This window comes from Bombina bombina, chromosome 9, assembly GCF_027579735.1.
Source record: "Bombina bombina isolate aBomBom1 chromosome 9, aBomBom1.pri, whole genome shotgun sequence".
Classification (NCBI taxonomy): Eukaryota; Metazoa; Chordata; class Amphibia; order Anura; family Bombinatoridae; genus Bombina; species Bombina bombina.
In genome coordinates this window covers 42,096,468-42,113,290 of record NC_069507.1, presented here as the reverse complement: position 1 = coordinate 42,113,290, position 16,823 = coordinate 42,096,468, and the positions used below count along the sequence as shown (strand labels likewise).

The 16,823-nt window shown below is 37.3% G+C and overlaps 2 protein-coding genes across 5 annotated transcripts in view; one reads left to right on the top strand and one right to left on the bottom strand.

The window, feature by feature from the left end:
- The window catches only part of LOC128639849 (pulmonary surfactant-associated protein A), a 111,164-nt gene extending 110,122 nt beyond the window's left edge, over window positions 1-1,042 (bottom strand). The window contains exon 1 of the mRNA XM_053692063.1: window positions 993-1,042. The gene's annotated coding sequence lies outside the window, so the exon portion shown is untranslated. The remainder of the gene's footprint in view (window positions 1-992) is intronic.
- The window catches only part of LOC128639848 (synaptotagmin-15), a 50,647-nt gene that overhangs the window by 2,631 nt on the left and 31,193 nt on the right, over window positions 1-16,823 (top strand). For 3 of the 4 annotated variants that reach the window (XR_008399267.1, XM_053692059.1, XM_053692060.1), the window contains exons 2-4: window positions 4,651-4,855; window positions 10,068-10,210; window positions 11,296-11,591. Coding sequence is in view for 3 of the 4 variants with exons in the window: in XM_053692059.1 (XP_053548034.1) it covers window positions 4,651-4,855; window positions 10,068-10,210; window positions 11,296-11,591 (644 nt within the window). In the remaining variant the exon portion in view is untranslated. The remainder of the gene's footprint in view (window positions 1-4,650; window positions 4,856-10,067; window positions 10,211-11,295; window positions 11,592-16,823) is intronic. The other variant, XM_053692062.1, reaches the window with a different exon arrangement.

Genomic DNA, 16,823 nt, shown 5'->3' with positions numbered 1-16,823 from the left:
ATATATTGATGTATAAAAAACAACAAATTGGATACCCATCTGACAAACGTTTGTTTTGGACTGAATTATAATAATGGGGGTGGCAAACATTTTTCCTACACAAAAAGAGGTCCCAGGTAAAAAAAAATTTTTAAGAAGCTCTGCTCTAGATCATGCAGCAGAAAGTATGTACAGACCAACACCCAAAAATAAAATCTGCACTGAAATAAAATCTATAGAGCATATTCAATTTGTAACTCTGCATAATCCTACTGTACATAAAGGGCAAGTAGTTCTAAACTATTTCATCAGCCAAATAATGTGCCAACCTCCCGGGCCAGCATTAGACAGCTAAAAATGAAACAAAAACTGCTCTTTACAACAAGACTGGCCCCAGAACAAGTCTGGTGCTAATTGTTGCAAAAAGAAAAAAAACCTCTTTGTAAACATGTACAAATATACTGTATATGGAGTGGCACATTTAAAACCTGTGTTTTCCCCCATTTACAATTTTAGCTCATGTCTGCCTTAAATATTTTTCCTTACCAGAGGCCATGGACTCATGAAGGGATTTGTAATCAAATTAAAAAATAAAGCTTTTGAGGAGCTTAAAATGGGAAGACATCATGCCATACAGCTACCCCACAAAATGTTCTGCTCTCCCTAATCATGCTGCCCTAGGCACAGACCTTCTTGCATAATGCACCTCTGAATATATGTAGCACACATACAATCAGTCACATATACAGATATAGTCAAAAGTATTGGTACCCATGCAATTAAAAGTATTGGTACCCATGCAATTAAAAGTATTGGTACCCATGCATTTTAAGAGAGAAACACAAAAAGGTAAGACTGGAGTTTGCCAAAATGCATGTTGACAAGCCACAGTCCTTGTAGGAGAATGACCTTTGGACAAACGAAACAAAGGTAGAGTTTTCTGGCAAATCACAACAATTCCATGTTTACAGAAGGATAAAAGAAGCTTTCAATGAAAAGAATACTGTCCCTACCGTGAAACATGGAGGCTCAATGATGTTTTGGGGTTGCTTTGCTGCCTCCGGCACTGGATGCCTAGAATCTGTTCAGGGCACAATGAAATCAGAAGACTACCAAGGCATTCTGGAGCAAAACGCACTGCTCAGTGTCAGAAAGCTGTGTCTTAGTCACAGATCATGGGTCTAAAACATATCTCAAAAGTAGCCAGGAATGAATGAGAAGAAAATATTGGACTGTTCTGAAGTGGTCTTCTATGAGTCTAGCTCTGAATCCTATCGAACATCTGCGGAAAGAGCTAAATTTCACAGTTGGGAAAAGTCACCCATCAAACCTGAGATAACTAGAACAGTTTGTTCAAGAAGAGTGGTCCAAAATCACAATCGAAAAGTGTAAAAATCTTATTCAGTGCTACAGAAAGTGCTCGATTGCAGTTATTGTCTCCAAAGACTGTGTTACGAAATATTAGATTAAAGGGACAGTCTACACAAAAATTGTTATTGTTTAAAAAGATAGATAACACCTTTACTACCCATTCCCCAGATTTCCACAGCCAACATTGTTAGATTAATATACTTTAAAAGTTCATGTGGCCCATACAGATAACAATGTGTTCACGGCCCCCTGGGAAGTTATTTAAGAGTTAGCACAACACAGTACTAAATGCAACTAGATTTTAAATAGTCACAGTCATGTGATCAGGGAGCTGTCAGAAGAGGATTAGATACAAGGTAATCACAGAGGTAATAAGTATATTAATATAACTGTGTTGGTTATGCAAAACTGGGGAATGGGTAATAAAGGGATTATCTATCTTTTAAAACAATAACAATTCTATTGTAGACTGTCCCTTGAATATCTATATTTTTGCCAGTGCCATTATCATTTGTTTTACTGTTTAAAGTAATATGTGAAGTCATAAATCAAAAGTGAAGTTTCTGTTCTATAACATTTGAAATAAAGAAGGTGAATACCAAATACTTTTGTCACTTTTTACTTAGTTCAGAGAAAATTGTGCTTTTTCCTAAAAAAAAGTGGAAGGGTATCAATACTTTCTGAACGTCTGTATATTTATATGGCAAACCTCATATATACAGTATGTATATGCTCGTGCAGACAAACCTACAACAATATTCCATTAAAAAACAAAAACAAGTAATGGGTTTCAATACCATTTGTATGCTGATGATACCCAAATCTACATCTCTGCACCAGACCCACCCCTTCCTTACTCGTGTCACTAACTTTCTTTCTAATATTTCATCCTGGATGTCCTCTCACTACCTTAAAGGGACACTGAACCCCCCAAAAATTGCTCAAAATTGCATGCTCTAATTTACTCCTATTATCAATTTTTCTTCATTCTCTTGCTATCTTTATTTGAAAAGCAAGAATGTAAGCCAGCACATTTTTGGTTCACAACCTGTGTTGTGCTTGCTGATTGGTGGCTAAATTCACCGACCAATAAACAAGTGCTGTCCAGTGTCCTTAACCAACAATGTCTGGCTCCTTAGCGTAAATGCCTTCTTTTTCAAATAAAGATAGCAAGAGAACAAAGAAAATTTGATAATAGGTGTAAATTAGAAAGTTGCTTAAAATTGCACGCTGCATCTGAATCATGAAAGAAAAAATTGGATTTAGTATCCCTTTAAGTTAAATCTCTCCAAAACTGAGCTCCTTTTTCCCCCTCCCCCATTTTTCCAAAATACATACCCCCCAACTTTCTATAACTGTTGATAATAACATCATTAACCCAACCCCGTATGCTCAATGTTTTGGGGTCATACTTGACTCAGATCTCCTTTCACTCACCACATTCATTCTTTGGCCAATTCCTGCTGCCTCCACCTTCAAAACATCTCCAAAATTTACCACTTCCTCACACAAGACATAACTACGACTTTTTCCACTCTCTCATCATTTCCCACCTTGACTATAGCAACTCCATCTTCTCCGGCCTCCCTTGCTGCTGTCTATCTCCCTTACAATCCATAATAAATGCCTCTGCCAGGGTGATCTTCCTTACACGGAACTCCTCATGTGCTGCGCCTCTCCACCAGTCCCTTCACTGGCTTCCTCTATCCTCCAGAATAAAACACAAACTTCTGATTCTCCAAACTTTTAAAGCTCTCAATAACACTGCTCCACTCTATATATCCAACCTAATCTCCAGATACTCTCCCTTCCGTCCCCTTCGCTCTCTTAATGACCACCTCTCCTCCTATCTTGTTACCTCCTCACATTACAGTCTACAAGACTTCTCCAGACTGGCCCCTATTTTTTGGACCTCTCTGCCTGGTTCCACAAGACTCTCCCCTAGTTTTCAAACTTTCAAGCATTCCTTAAAGACTCTACTGTTCAGGGATGTGTATAATATACAGTATAATTTTATTATCTTAGTTCCTCTCCTTTAATTATCCCCCTTGAACCCCTTAGCATGTAAGCCTACCAGCCCAGCTGCTTTGTAGATCACCTTCATGAGACCTGATTTACAACAGAGAAACTCTTGGCAGGGCCCTCTATCCCTTTGTCTGCCATAATTGTTACTTAGCATATTAGACCCATGTTTTTAACGCTGCAGAATCTGTTGACACTCTACAAATAACTGATAATAATACTACTAATAATAATATCTGCCGAGCAAAAGAGATCACTATGTTTGTAACCTTTAAATTAATATGCTCAAAGAAAATTTCAAGACCACTCAGGAATTAAACAATTCTTGAAATGGAAATAATCATATGTTTCAGCACAATAAATACGGGTTTTAAGGTGGATGCAGGATTTTTGCTAAAATTTTATGTTTCCCTTGTTAATGGGTACATATCTACTTATAATAAATGGGTACGTATCTGCCTGCAAGTTAATGGGTACATATCTGCCTGTAAGTTAATGGATACATATCTACCTATAATAAAAGGGTACATATCTGCCTGCAAGTTAATGGGCACGTATCTGCCTGTAAGTTAATGGGCACGTATCTGCCTGTAAGTTAATGGGCACGTATCTGCCTGTAAGTTAATGGGCACGTATCTGCCTGTAAGTTAATGGGCACGTATCTGCCTGTAAGTTAATGGGCACGTATCTGCCTGTAAGTTAATGGGCACGTATCTGCCTGTAATTTAATAGGCACGTATCTGCCTGTAAGTTAATGGGTACGTATCTACCTATAATAAATGGGTACGTATCTGACTGTAAGTTAATGGGCACGTATCTGCCTGTAAGTTAATGGATACATATCTACCTATAATAAAAGGGTACATATCTGCCTGCAAGTTAATGGGCACGTATCTGCCTGTAAGTTAATGGGCACGTATCTGCCTGTAAGTTAATGGGCACGTATCTGCCTGTAATTTAATAGGCACGTATCTGCCTGTAAGTTAATGGGTACGTATCTACCTATAATAAATGGGTACGTATCTGCCTGTAAGTTAATGGGCACGTATCTGCCTGCAAGTTAATGGGTATGTATCTGACTGTAAGTTAATGGGGGGTTTCTTTGCCATTGTTGCCTGTTCTTGCTGTTTTATTATGACAAACACTCTGTATATTCATTATTCTATGAAATGTAAACAATAATTTTACACAGCCAATAATAAATATGAAGAAATCTTGTCTTCATATCCTGACCTGGGTCAGGGTAACTGTTTACTTTTCTGACTTTTCTTAAATTAGAACAGGTGGCTGCTGTAGCTGGAGGTATCATTGGAGCCGTCCTCTTTCTGCTTCTTATTGGGATTGGGGTGTACGTCCTATGGAAAAAGATCTGCATTGCTCCCTCCTATGAAGAGCTTTACAACGTAAGCACACCGACTAGCATGAGGGGTATCTCAGCAGAACTGGCTGTGGCATCTTCAGCAGCTCAAATCAAGGATCCTGGGTAAGAGATTTCTTAATTGTGACTCTACTGTTGCGTGTATCTGTAAATGATGGCAGAAATATGAGAATTATTGAGAAGAAAAGTCTTAATGCTTAATATTTGTTGCCTTATCTATACTATATTTGCTGTAGTAGATAATAACAATTAGCAGGTCTACACAAAATTCATGATGGATGATTGCCAGGCTTCTTCAAGTGCTTACAGCAGAACTTGCACAACAACATATTTCAGGTTCTGCAGAATCAAACAAACATTAAGGCCTAGATTAGAAGCGGAAAATTATTAACGTTAATACCACTTAAGTAAAAAATTTGCAGTCGAGCAAAAGTCTAGAAAAAGCTAACATCTGAACTCCTGATAGTATAGGTGCATTAAATCCCTCACATAACAAACTTATATGGGGTTGAGCAAAAAACTCATGTTGGCTATCGCTTAAGCCTTATTTACTGATGGTGTGCTAAATCGTAGGTACGCTAAGCTAAAGGTCAAATTATAGCGTTCTTCACTTACTTTATGATTTTGTATTGAAATATAAGTTGTTAAAAAAAAAAAAAGAAATATATATATATATATATATATATATATACATACAGTATCTCACAAAAATGAGTACACCTCTCACATTTTTGTAAATATTTTATTATATATTTTCATGTGACAACACTGAAGAAATTACACTTTGCTACAATGTAAAGTAGTAAGTGTACAGCCTGTATAACAGTGTAAATTTGCTCTCCCCTCAAAATAACTCAAACCGTTGGCATCAAAAGTGAGTACACCCCTAAGTGGAAATGTCCAAATTGAGCCCAAAGTGTCAATATTTTGTGTGGCCACCATTATTTTCCAGCATTGCCCTAACCCTCTTGGGCATGGAGTTCACCAGAGCTTCACAGGTTGCCACTGGAGTCCTCTTCCACTCCTCCATGACAACATCATGGAGCTGGTGGATGTTAGTGACCTTGCGCTCCCCCACCTTCCATTGGAGGATTCCCCACTGATGCTCAATAGGGTTTAGGTCTGGAGACAAGTTTGGCCAGTCCATCACCTTTGTGTGTTTAGGATCGTTATCATGTTGGAATACTGCCCTGCGGCCCAGTCTCCGAAGGGAGGGGATCATGCTCTGCTTCAGTATGTCACAGTACATGTTAGCATTCATGGTTCCCTCAATGAACTGTAGCTCCCCAGTGCCGGCAGCACTCATGCAGGCCCAGACCATGACACTCCCACCACCATGCTTGACTGTACAAAGACACACTTGTCTTTGTACTCCTCACCTGGTTGCCGCCCCACACGCTTGACACCATCTGAACCAAATACGTTTATCTTGGTCTCATCGGACCACAGGACATGGTTTCAGTAATCCATGTCCTTAGTCTACTTGTCTTCAGCAAACTGTTTGCGGGCTTTCTTGTGCATCATCTTTAGGAGAGGCTTCCTTCTGGGACGACAGCCATGCAGACCAATTTGATGCAGTGTGTTGCGTATGGTCTGAGCACTGACAGGCTGACCCCCCACCCCTTCAACCTCTGCAGCAATGCTGGCAGCACTCATACGTCTATTTCCCAAAGACAACCTCTGGATATGATGCTGAGCACCAGCACTCAACTTCTTTGGTCAACCATGACGAGGCCTGTTCTAAGTGGAACCTGTCCTGTAAAACCGCTGTATGGTCTTGCCCACCATGCTGCAGCTCAGTTTTAGGGTCTTGGCAGTCTTCTTATAGTCACATGACACTGGGGAGGGAAAATTATTTATAAAAGTTATTTTGAGGGGACATCAAATTTACAATGTTATACAGTCTGTACACTCACTACTTTACATTGTAGCAAAGTGTCATTTCTTCAGTGTTGTCACATGAAAAGATATAATACAATATTTACAAAAATGTCAGGGGTGTACTCACTTTTGTGAGATAGTGTATATATATTCAACACCTTGTTATATACAATATCCCTTAAAATAATTGTTAAAACATTTATTGACATAATAAACCTTTATTGTACATTTAATATGCATAAATATGAGTGAAATACATTATACGTGTTTTTTATGAACATTTTCAAGTGTTGAAATTTTACTGCAGGTCTCCAAAAGTGTTAATTTTCCAGCAATATTTTTGTTCTGCACAAGCGCAAGACTGAACTGACCACTTGAAAAATTATTGATAATAGTGCACCCTGCATTACCCATTTAATGGATGGGGTGCTCTAAATAAATGTCATCCATGTTAATTTTTTATAGTTCACTTCTATTAGCAGATTGTGCAATATGCTTAGCACCCTTCACTTTTGGTTGTGCTCCACTTGTAATGCTTTGCGCACTTTAAATGACATTAAAGTCACTTTTTATGTATCCATTAGAAACTAGTCAATGCAGTGCAAATAATCTGCATACAAAATAAATGATTTAAAGCATTTAAAGGGACAGTCTAGTCCAAAATAAACTTTTATGATTCAGATAGGGAATGTAATTTTAAACAATTTTCCAATTTACTTTTATTACCAATTTTGCTTTGTTCTCTTGGTATTCTTAGTTGAAAGCTAAACCTAGGAGGTTCATATGCTAATTTATAAGATCTTGAAGGCCACCTCTTCTCTCAGGGCATTTTGACAATTTTTCACCACTAGAGGGTGTTAGTTCATGTGTGTCATATAGATAACACTGTGCTCACACACGTGAAGTTCCAGGGAGCCAGCACTGATTGGCTAAAATGCATGTCTGTCAAAAGAACTGAACTAAGCGGGCAGTTTGCTAATGCTTAGGTACAAGATAATCACAGAGGTAAAACGTGTATTTATATAACTGTGTTGGTTATGCAAAACTAGGGAATGGGTAATAAAGGGATTATCTATCTTTTAAAACAATAACAATTCTGGTGTTGACTGTCCCTTTAAAACTGTCATATGTTTTGCAGTCCAACAACACAATCCATTAAAAGCCGTTTGAGTGTTTTTTTTTTTCCTTATTGCCTTTGCTATGGCCATATATAAATACAGATATAACTGAGCTACTGCAGATATAAAGCAATCACTCTGCATAATGTAGGAGGCTCAAGGTTTTGGAATCCACAGAAGGAATTCTTCAGATTCAAATTACAGGAATAGCAGGCAAGCTAAATAATGAAATTACCTTTTTATCTATGCATAATTTAATTTTTTAAGGAAACTTACCTGCATCAAAAAAAAACTAATTAGGCTACAATCCTCCTGAAGTTTTTATTTTTATTTTAGCTCTGTTGGGTTAAATAATTATTAGGGTCAGTAAAAATGGCATACTGTAATGAATTAGAGCATATATCTATAATTTCCCTCTGTGTGGGACAATACAAATATACACACACAACAACATACAAATGCAAGCTCTTAATCAAACAAACTGGCAACAAGTCAAGGGTTCACAGACTTACGTAATCACCCTAAACATATACAAAAAAACAGAAGGGGACTGCACTCTCAGACTGGACTGGGTACACATCATATGACCCTGCAACATGCTCAGCCCTGGGTGCTCAATAACACTCTCAGGAAGCTGTGCTGTCCCCAGAGTCCCAGGCAGTTAACCCCAGACAAGTCTGAGTGCAAGGCCCATAGGGAAAATTACAAAATAAATGAATGCAACACACAGAGAAAGTCCAGCACTCACTTATAAGCTCTCAGCAAAGATTAAAAGCAAAATTGGAAGAGTTAGTTACCGCATCTGGTCAAATGGGACAAGCCCAGGTACCACGTCAAGGTCTCTTCCAAAACCTGGGTCCCTAATACAGCCATACAATGCAAGCTCTCAATCCAACAAACTGGGAACAACTCAAGGGTTCACAGACTTATGTAATTACCCTAGACATATAAAAAAACACGGAAGGGAACTGAACTCTCATTCTGGACTGGGTATACATCCTATAACCCTGCAACATGCTTAGCCCTGGGTGCTCAATAGCACTCTCAGGAAGCTTTGCTGTCCCCAGAGTCCCAGGCAGAGAGACCTTGACGTGGTACCTGGACTTGTCCCATTTGGCCAGATGCAATAACTAACTCTTCCAGTTTTGCTTTTAATCTTAGCTGACAGCTTGCATATGAGTGCTAGACTTTCTCTGTGTGTTGTGTAAACTTGTTTGTAATTTTCCCTATGTGCCTTGCACCCAGACTTGTCTGGGGTTAACTGCCTGGGACTTTGGGGACAGCACAGCTTCCTGAGAGTGCTATTGAGCACCCAGGGCTGAGCATGTTGCAGGGTGATAGGATGTGTACCCAGTCCAGTATGAGAGTGCAGTCCCCTTCCGTTTTTGTATATGTTATTTGTAGGGCTGTATTAGGGACCTTTTAGCCTTTTGGTAGTGGTTCCATCAATTATAAATCTTTATATTAATAAATGGCAGCCCCCAAGAACTCTCTAGAACTACTACTGTATATAGGATTGTAACACAGTTTTGTATTCAAAGTTAAAGGGATACTGAACCCAAATATTTTTCTTTTGTGATTCACATAGAGCAGGCAGTTTTAAGAAACTTTCTTAATTTTAAGAAATTTTCTAATTTACTCCTATTATCATTTTTTTTCATTTTCTTGCTATCTTTATTCAAAAAGCATGAATGTAAAGTTTAGGAGCCAGCTCATTTTAGGTTCAGATCCCTGGATAGCACTTGCTTATTAGTGACTACATTCAGACAGCCAATAACCAAGCGTAACCCAGGTTCTGAACCAAAAATGGGCCAGCTCCTAAGCTTTACATTCTTGCTTTTCAAATAAAGATAGCAAGAAAACAAAGAAAATTTGACAATAGTAGTAAATTTAAGTTGCTTAAAATTGCATGCTCTATCTGATTTATTGAATACATTTTTTGGATATAGTATTCCATTAAGGAGTCAAGGATTGACCTGATTTTAAGCGACTGTCTGACTCTGAGCCAAGCCCATGACCCAGCACACGGTTTGCCTGTGACACTATCCTTCCCCATGCAGCCTCCTATATGCCTAACAAAAGATGAAACTTTTATAACAGAAGTAAGTTATACAGCTTATTTTTAATCATTCACACTATCTGAATTGTGAAAGTTTAATCTGTCTTCCATGTCCTTTTAAGTAGTAATAAATTTTACTGGTTGCACAAGAGAGTATAAAAAAATGTGTGGAATTATTACTTCTTCTTTTACTGCTTTATAAGCTGGAATCAATTAAGTATTTCTGCAATCTGATATTAATTATTCTTATTGACTTCAGGGCTAAAAGTGTTCCATTTATAGTTCCACCCAAATTCCATGGACGAGACTGGGTTGGTTTGCAGAATGGAGAACGGATCCAAGAAGACAGCGAACCTTACGTAGCACCTGACTTCTTTCCTCGATCGTCCTTCTGTTCTCTTGGTAAGGTGTCTTATAATATTTTCTTTATAGGCCCCTCATTAACAGGGACCATGTAGGATCTCCAAGAGCTTTGTCTGTTGTATAAAACCAGCCTATATATATTTCTGATAACAACTTACCTTGAGTTAGGAGCACAGTCTTCAGCATAAGCAAAAAGGTTATTATATAAAATCTAGAACGATCAGCAGTAGTAGTAGGATACACGTGACTGCGTTATTGAAAATTATAGATATGAGAATTTTTCCATTAAATATTGGCAAGATGACTTTTTAAAGTAATGATTATTTTAGAAGATGTCTATAGGTCCTACTACTAATATTTAACCCCAATGTCTCATTATAAATAGTTTGAAATCTACCTTTGCATCTATCCTTCCACAGACTATCAGCTTGAACAAAATATATTTTTAACCATTTTAAGAACATTAGAATCTGTAAAACAGGAACAGCTCACTCAAATTCTCAAGGTCCATAAACAGGCCCCGATTTATGAATTTCTCTGCTTAAGTAATAATATGATTGACAGGACTGATTAAGATTCCATTCTCCTTAGGCAGGAAGGTTTTGATACTCTGCCATATTGATGAACTGAATATGATTATCCCTAAAAACAATAACAAGTTTCTCATTAGTATTTTTTCCATTTTGCACCATTTCTTTTGATACTAGATATCATCTGTTATATGACGATTATGATTTATGTGTTAAATCCCCCTGTCAAGTAAATCATATTTCTTAATTGCCCCCAATTTTCAGAACAATTCCAAATTTAAAATTCAAGCTCTCCCTCCTTTCTTTATGTCCCGGTTTTCTCTTGGCCAGTAACTGACCAAGAATATCTAGACTCCACCCAAATCACCAAAAACTAGGCTACCCACACTCAAGCACATACCCATCTTTCATCTTACAACTGTATCCATGTTTAATTTAATAAATGCCAGAATGTATTTCTGAGGTGTCGGAGGACCAATTTGATTTCAATAGTGAGTAATGTCAATTGATGTGTAAAAATAGATTTGTATTTCTTGTGAGATAAGAGTATTTTTGCAATGATAAAATTAACTTGTTTTTATTTCTTATTGCAAGGAGGATCATATGTCTTGGGCTCTATTAATCCTGCATTGTACAAATATTCAGAAGACAATGAAGAATTAGATTTCCCAGATGGTAATATTGGACGCATTTGGTTTGCAGTGGAATATGAACAAGAATCAGAAAGACTTGTGGTCTCATTAATTAAAGTAAGGAATTTGCGCTTCAGCTCAGAATCCTGCAACCCATTTGTAAAGATGCACCTCCTTCCAGATGAGCGACGCTACCTGCAGTCAAAGACTAAACGCAAAACTCTGAACCCACAATTTGATGAGAACTTTGTGTTTCAGGTATATCACTATTCAATTTGTAAAAATGAGATGGACATGAGTAAAGTTAGAAAAGGAGCGTGAGCTCCAGGCTGTACACAGCTAATAAAGGGGTATGGCCTCAAAACATATCAAGTATGGTAGTTTGGCCAGGCAAAAGTGCAGCCATTTTCTATTGTGATTTTGTGAATTAATTTATCATATTGATTCTTTTTTATTTATATATCTTAAAAGTTTATAATAAAATATATTTAAATTAAAGGGTCATGAAATCATGCTAATCAGTCTCCGTGATACACACCCCTGAAGTCATGCTACACTATGCTAATCAGTCTCCGTGATACACACCCCTGAAGTCATGTTACACTATGATAATCAGTCTCCTTGATAAATACATATTAAGTCATATTATACTATCCTAATCAGTCTCCTTGATACACACCCATGAAGTCATGTTACACTATGCTAATCAGTCTCCATGATACACACCCATGAAGTCATGTTACACTATGCTAATCAGTCTCCTTGAAACACCCCTGAAGTCATGTTACACTATGATAATCAGTCTCCATGATACACACCCATGAAGTCATGTTACACTATGCTAATCAGTCTCCTTGAAACACCCCTGAAGTCATGTTACACTATGATAATCAGTCTCCTTAATAAATACATATGAAGTCATGTTATACTATCCTAATCAGTCTCCTTGATACACACCCATGAAGTCATGTTACACTATGCTAATCAGTCTCCATGATACACACCCCTGAAGTCATGTTACACTATGCTAATTAGTCTCCGTGAAACACACCCATAAAGTCAAGTTACACTATGCTAATTAGTCTCCATGATACACACCCCTGAAGTCATGTTACACTATGCTAATTAGTCTCCGTGATACACACCCATAAAGTCATGTGACACTATGCTAATTAGTCTCTGTGATACACATCCCTGAAGTCATGTTACACTATGATAATCCGTCTCCTTAATAAATACATATGAAGTCATGTTATACTATCCTAATCAGTCTCCTTGATACACACCCATGAAGTCATGTTACACTATGCTAATCAGTCTCCTTGAAACACCCCTGAAGTCATGTTACACTATGATAATCAGTCTCCTTAATAAATACATATGAAGTCATGTTATACTATCCTAATCAGTCTCCTTGATACACACCCATGAAGTCATGTTACACTATGCTAATCAGTCTCCATGATACACACCGATGAAGTCATGTTACACTATGCTAATTAGTCTCCGTGAAACACACCCATAAAGTCAAGTTACACTATGCTAATTAGTCTCCATGATACACACCCCTGAAGTCATGTTACACTATGCTAATTAGTCTCCGTGAAACACACCCATAAAGTCAAGTTACACTATGCTAATTAGTCTCCATGATACACACCCCTGAAGTCATGTTACACTATGCTAATTAGTCTCCGTGATACACACCCATAAAGTCATGTGACATTATGCTAATTAGTCTCTGTGATACACATCCCTGAAGTCATGTTACACTATGATAATCCGTCTCCTTAATAAATACATATGAAGTCATGTTATACTATCCTAATCAGTCTCCTTGATACACACCCATGAAGTCATGTTACACTATGCTAATTAGTCTCCATGATACACACCCCTGAAGTCATGTTACACTATGCTAATAAGTCTCCGTGATACATACCCATAAAGTCATGTGACACTATGCTAATTAGTCTCTGTGATACACACCCCTGAAGTCATGTTACACTATGATAATCAGTCTCCTTAATAAATACATATGAAGTCATGTTATACTACCCTAATCAGTCTCCTTGATACACACCGATGAAGTCATGTTACACTATGCTAATTAGTCTCCGTGAAACACACCCATAAAGTCAAGTTACACTATGCTAATTAGTCTCCATGATACACACCCCTGAAGTCATGTTACACTATGCTAATTAGTCTCTGTGATACACACCCATAAAGTCATGTGACACTATTCTAATTAGTCTCTGTGATACACACCCCAGAAGTAATGTTACACTATGACATTGGTCTTGGTGATGTACACCCATGAAATCATGTTACACTAAGCTAATCATTTTCCGCGATACACACCCCTAAAGTCATGTTACACTATGCTAACTTGTCTTGGTGACGCACACCAATAAAATCATGTTACACTATGTTAATTAGTCTCTGTAACATACACCCATGAAATCATGTTACATTCATCTTTCTAAATATCCACTACCAAAACATAAAAAAAAGTTATTTAATACTTTAACTACCAGTTAAAATAACAAACTCAAAATTGAATTCCCCATAAAGTGCTGCACATGGTAAAAAAAGTTGCATAACCTTTATTTATTTTGTCAGGTTTTCCTGTAGTTTACCTCTGAATATAAATATTTTCATGGTCCCTACACAGAATTGGCAGAAGCTCTGTTTATTTCGAGGAAATTTGTTGTGACAAGAGAGCGCAATATAAGGCTACAGGAAAAGAGATTTAATCTCCAGCAATGTAAACATTTTTTCACTGTAAGAGCAATAACATTGTGAAACTCATTGACTAAGGAGGTAGTGAATGACAATAGTTTAGATACATTTAAAAATGGCTTAGATACATTTCTGGCTAGAAACAGAATTCAGGGATATGATTACTTGTGTTAAATGGGTCACCTTTTTAATGGGATTAAAGAGACATGAAACCCAAACATTTTTTTTCTTGATTCATATAGAGAATACAACTTTAATCAGCTTTTCAATTTACTTCTGTTATCTAATTTGCTTCATTCTCTTGGTATCCTTTTGTTGTAGAAGCAGCAATGCACTTCTCGGAGCTAGCTGAATGCATTAGGGAACCAACAACACAAGGCATATATGTGCAACTACCAATTAGTAGCTTCTGAGACTACCTATATATCATTTCTCAACAATGTGTGGCAAGAGAACAAAACAAATTAGATAATAGAAGTAAATTGGAAAGTTGTTGAAAATCACAATCTCTATCTGAATCATGAAAGGAAAAATGTGGATTTTATGTCCCTTTAAGCTCAATTGGAGCTTTTATTGTAAATCAGGTAGGATCTGTATAGGTTAAACTGGATGGGCTTTTGTTTTTCCCCAACCTAATCTACTATGTTACTATATATGTAAAATTGTAGGGGGGGTGGGGGTCTACTGTCTCCAGCGAGGCTGTAGTGTATCCTGCAGGATTCGGAACTTTGACCCAGCTACATGCTACATAGCAAATGCAGAAGCACATATAAAAAATCTCAATGTCTCTTTATCTTTTAAGGTGATTGTCACACTTTAAAGTCATATCACTTATTATAAAACATTTCAAGATATAGGATGTTTTTGTATTATAATATAGGACTGCTAATCTGTGGCAACATGAAAATATGTAATCTGTGTATGCACTCCTTTTTAAGTGCAATGGGTTAAAGTCTGTGTATGCACTCCTTTTTATGTGCAATGGGTTAAAGTCTGTGTATGCACTCCTTTTTAAGTGCAATGGGTTAAAGTCTGTGTATGCACTCCTTTTTAAGTGCAATGGGTTAAAGTCTGTGTATGCACTCCTTTTTATGTGCAATGGGTTAAAGTCTGTGTATGCACTCCTTTTTAAGTGCAATGGGTTAAAGTCTGTGTATGCACTCCTTTTTAAGTGCAATGGGTTAAAGTCTGTGTATGCACTCCTTTTTAAGTGCAATGGGTTAAAGTCTGTGTATGCACTCCTTTTTAAGTGCAATGGGTTAAAGTCTGTGTATGCATGTGCACACCTTAGAGGCAACAAGTGTTTTTGCAAGTCTGCAGCAGTTTATGATTTTCTTTCTTACATTTCTGTGCACAAAATAAACAGCACCACATTTTCCTGTTTTGTTTTTAATGAGATCATGCAGAGTACAACTACTTTCATGAAACTATGCAAGCTGAAGAAACCAAATTCACTCTCTGTTAACTTAGTAAAGCCCCAAAAAATGAAGTCAGCTATGTGCTCAACTGGTTCAGCAAGATATTGTTCTACTTTTATAAAACATAAGATTCTAATCTCCTGCATGATTGTCAATTTTATAATTGAGAAAAAAAGAGGTGATTCCCTGCTTGTAAATAACATTGTGCAAGGAAAAGTAAACGATGACTGCTGTGTAATTTAATAATGATTTTTTTTCCTTAACCCTTTAACGCCATTAGGGCGTTGTGTTCCGATGTAGACACGTTAACACCGGCACAAAAGGGTTAATCAATAATGGGGTCCATCACTGGAGATTTTTTGTAGATAACTAATTTGATAAACGTTTCTAAAGATTTATGATGTGAGCCAATAACTGTTTCATATTATTTTGGCTAATTGTAAATACACATTTGCCATCATAAAATAATTTGAATATAAGTTTCAAAAATGTAGTTTGAGCAAAATTTGTAACTTTTTACTAAATTAAAAATGACTGTGTTTCTGAACACTTACAAAATATAGAGAAAATAACTCATTGTGTAGTTCATTAACAAATCTAGACAGGCCAGTAGGCCTGTTTTTCCCACAGAAAACCTCTGGAATACACGGTTTCCAATGCAGCAAGGAATTCTGGGTAAGATATGCAAATTAGGTTCACATTGACACAACTTTTTACTTCATGTCTGCTCTTCATCAGATTCCCTTTGCGCCAAAGCATTGCTGTTCACACAGCTTATAAGCTTAGCAAAGGTTAAAGCAGTGATTCATAACTATCCCAGGACAGACTGTTTCGTGGTTTTTGCCACTCATCAGCTGGGAGAAAGTTTGAATCACTGCTGGGTGAAGTTGTTTCCGCTAAGCGTATAAGCTGTGTGAACAGCGATGCTTTGGCGTAAAGGGAATCTGCTGAAAAGCAGACATGAAATAAAAAGGTGTGTCATTGTGAACCTAATTTGCATATCTTACCCAGAATTCCTTGCTGCATTGGAAACTGTATTCCAGAGGTTTTCTGTGGGAAAAACAGACCTACTGGCCTGTCTAGATTTGTTAGTGAACTACACAATGAGTTATTTTCCCTATATTTTGTGCATAGTGGAGGATTTTAAACTCACCATTTACCTCTCCCTAATTTAAAATGTAGTTGTGTTTTGCCCGGAAACAACTTCACCCAGCAGCAATTCAAACTTTCTCCCAGCTGATGAGTGGCAAAAACCATGAAACAGTCTGTCCTGTCACTGTGATAGTTATGAATCACTGCTTTAACCCTAGCTAAGCTGTGTGAACAG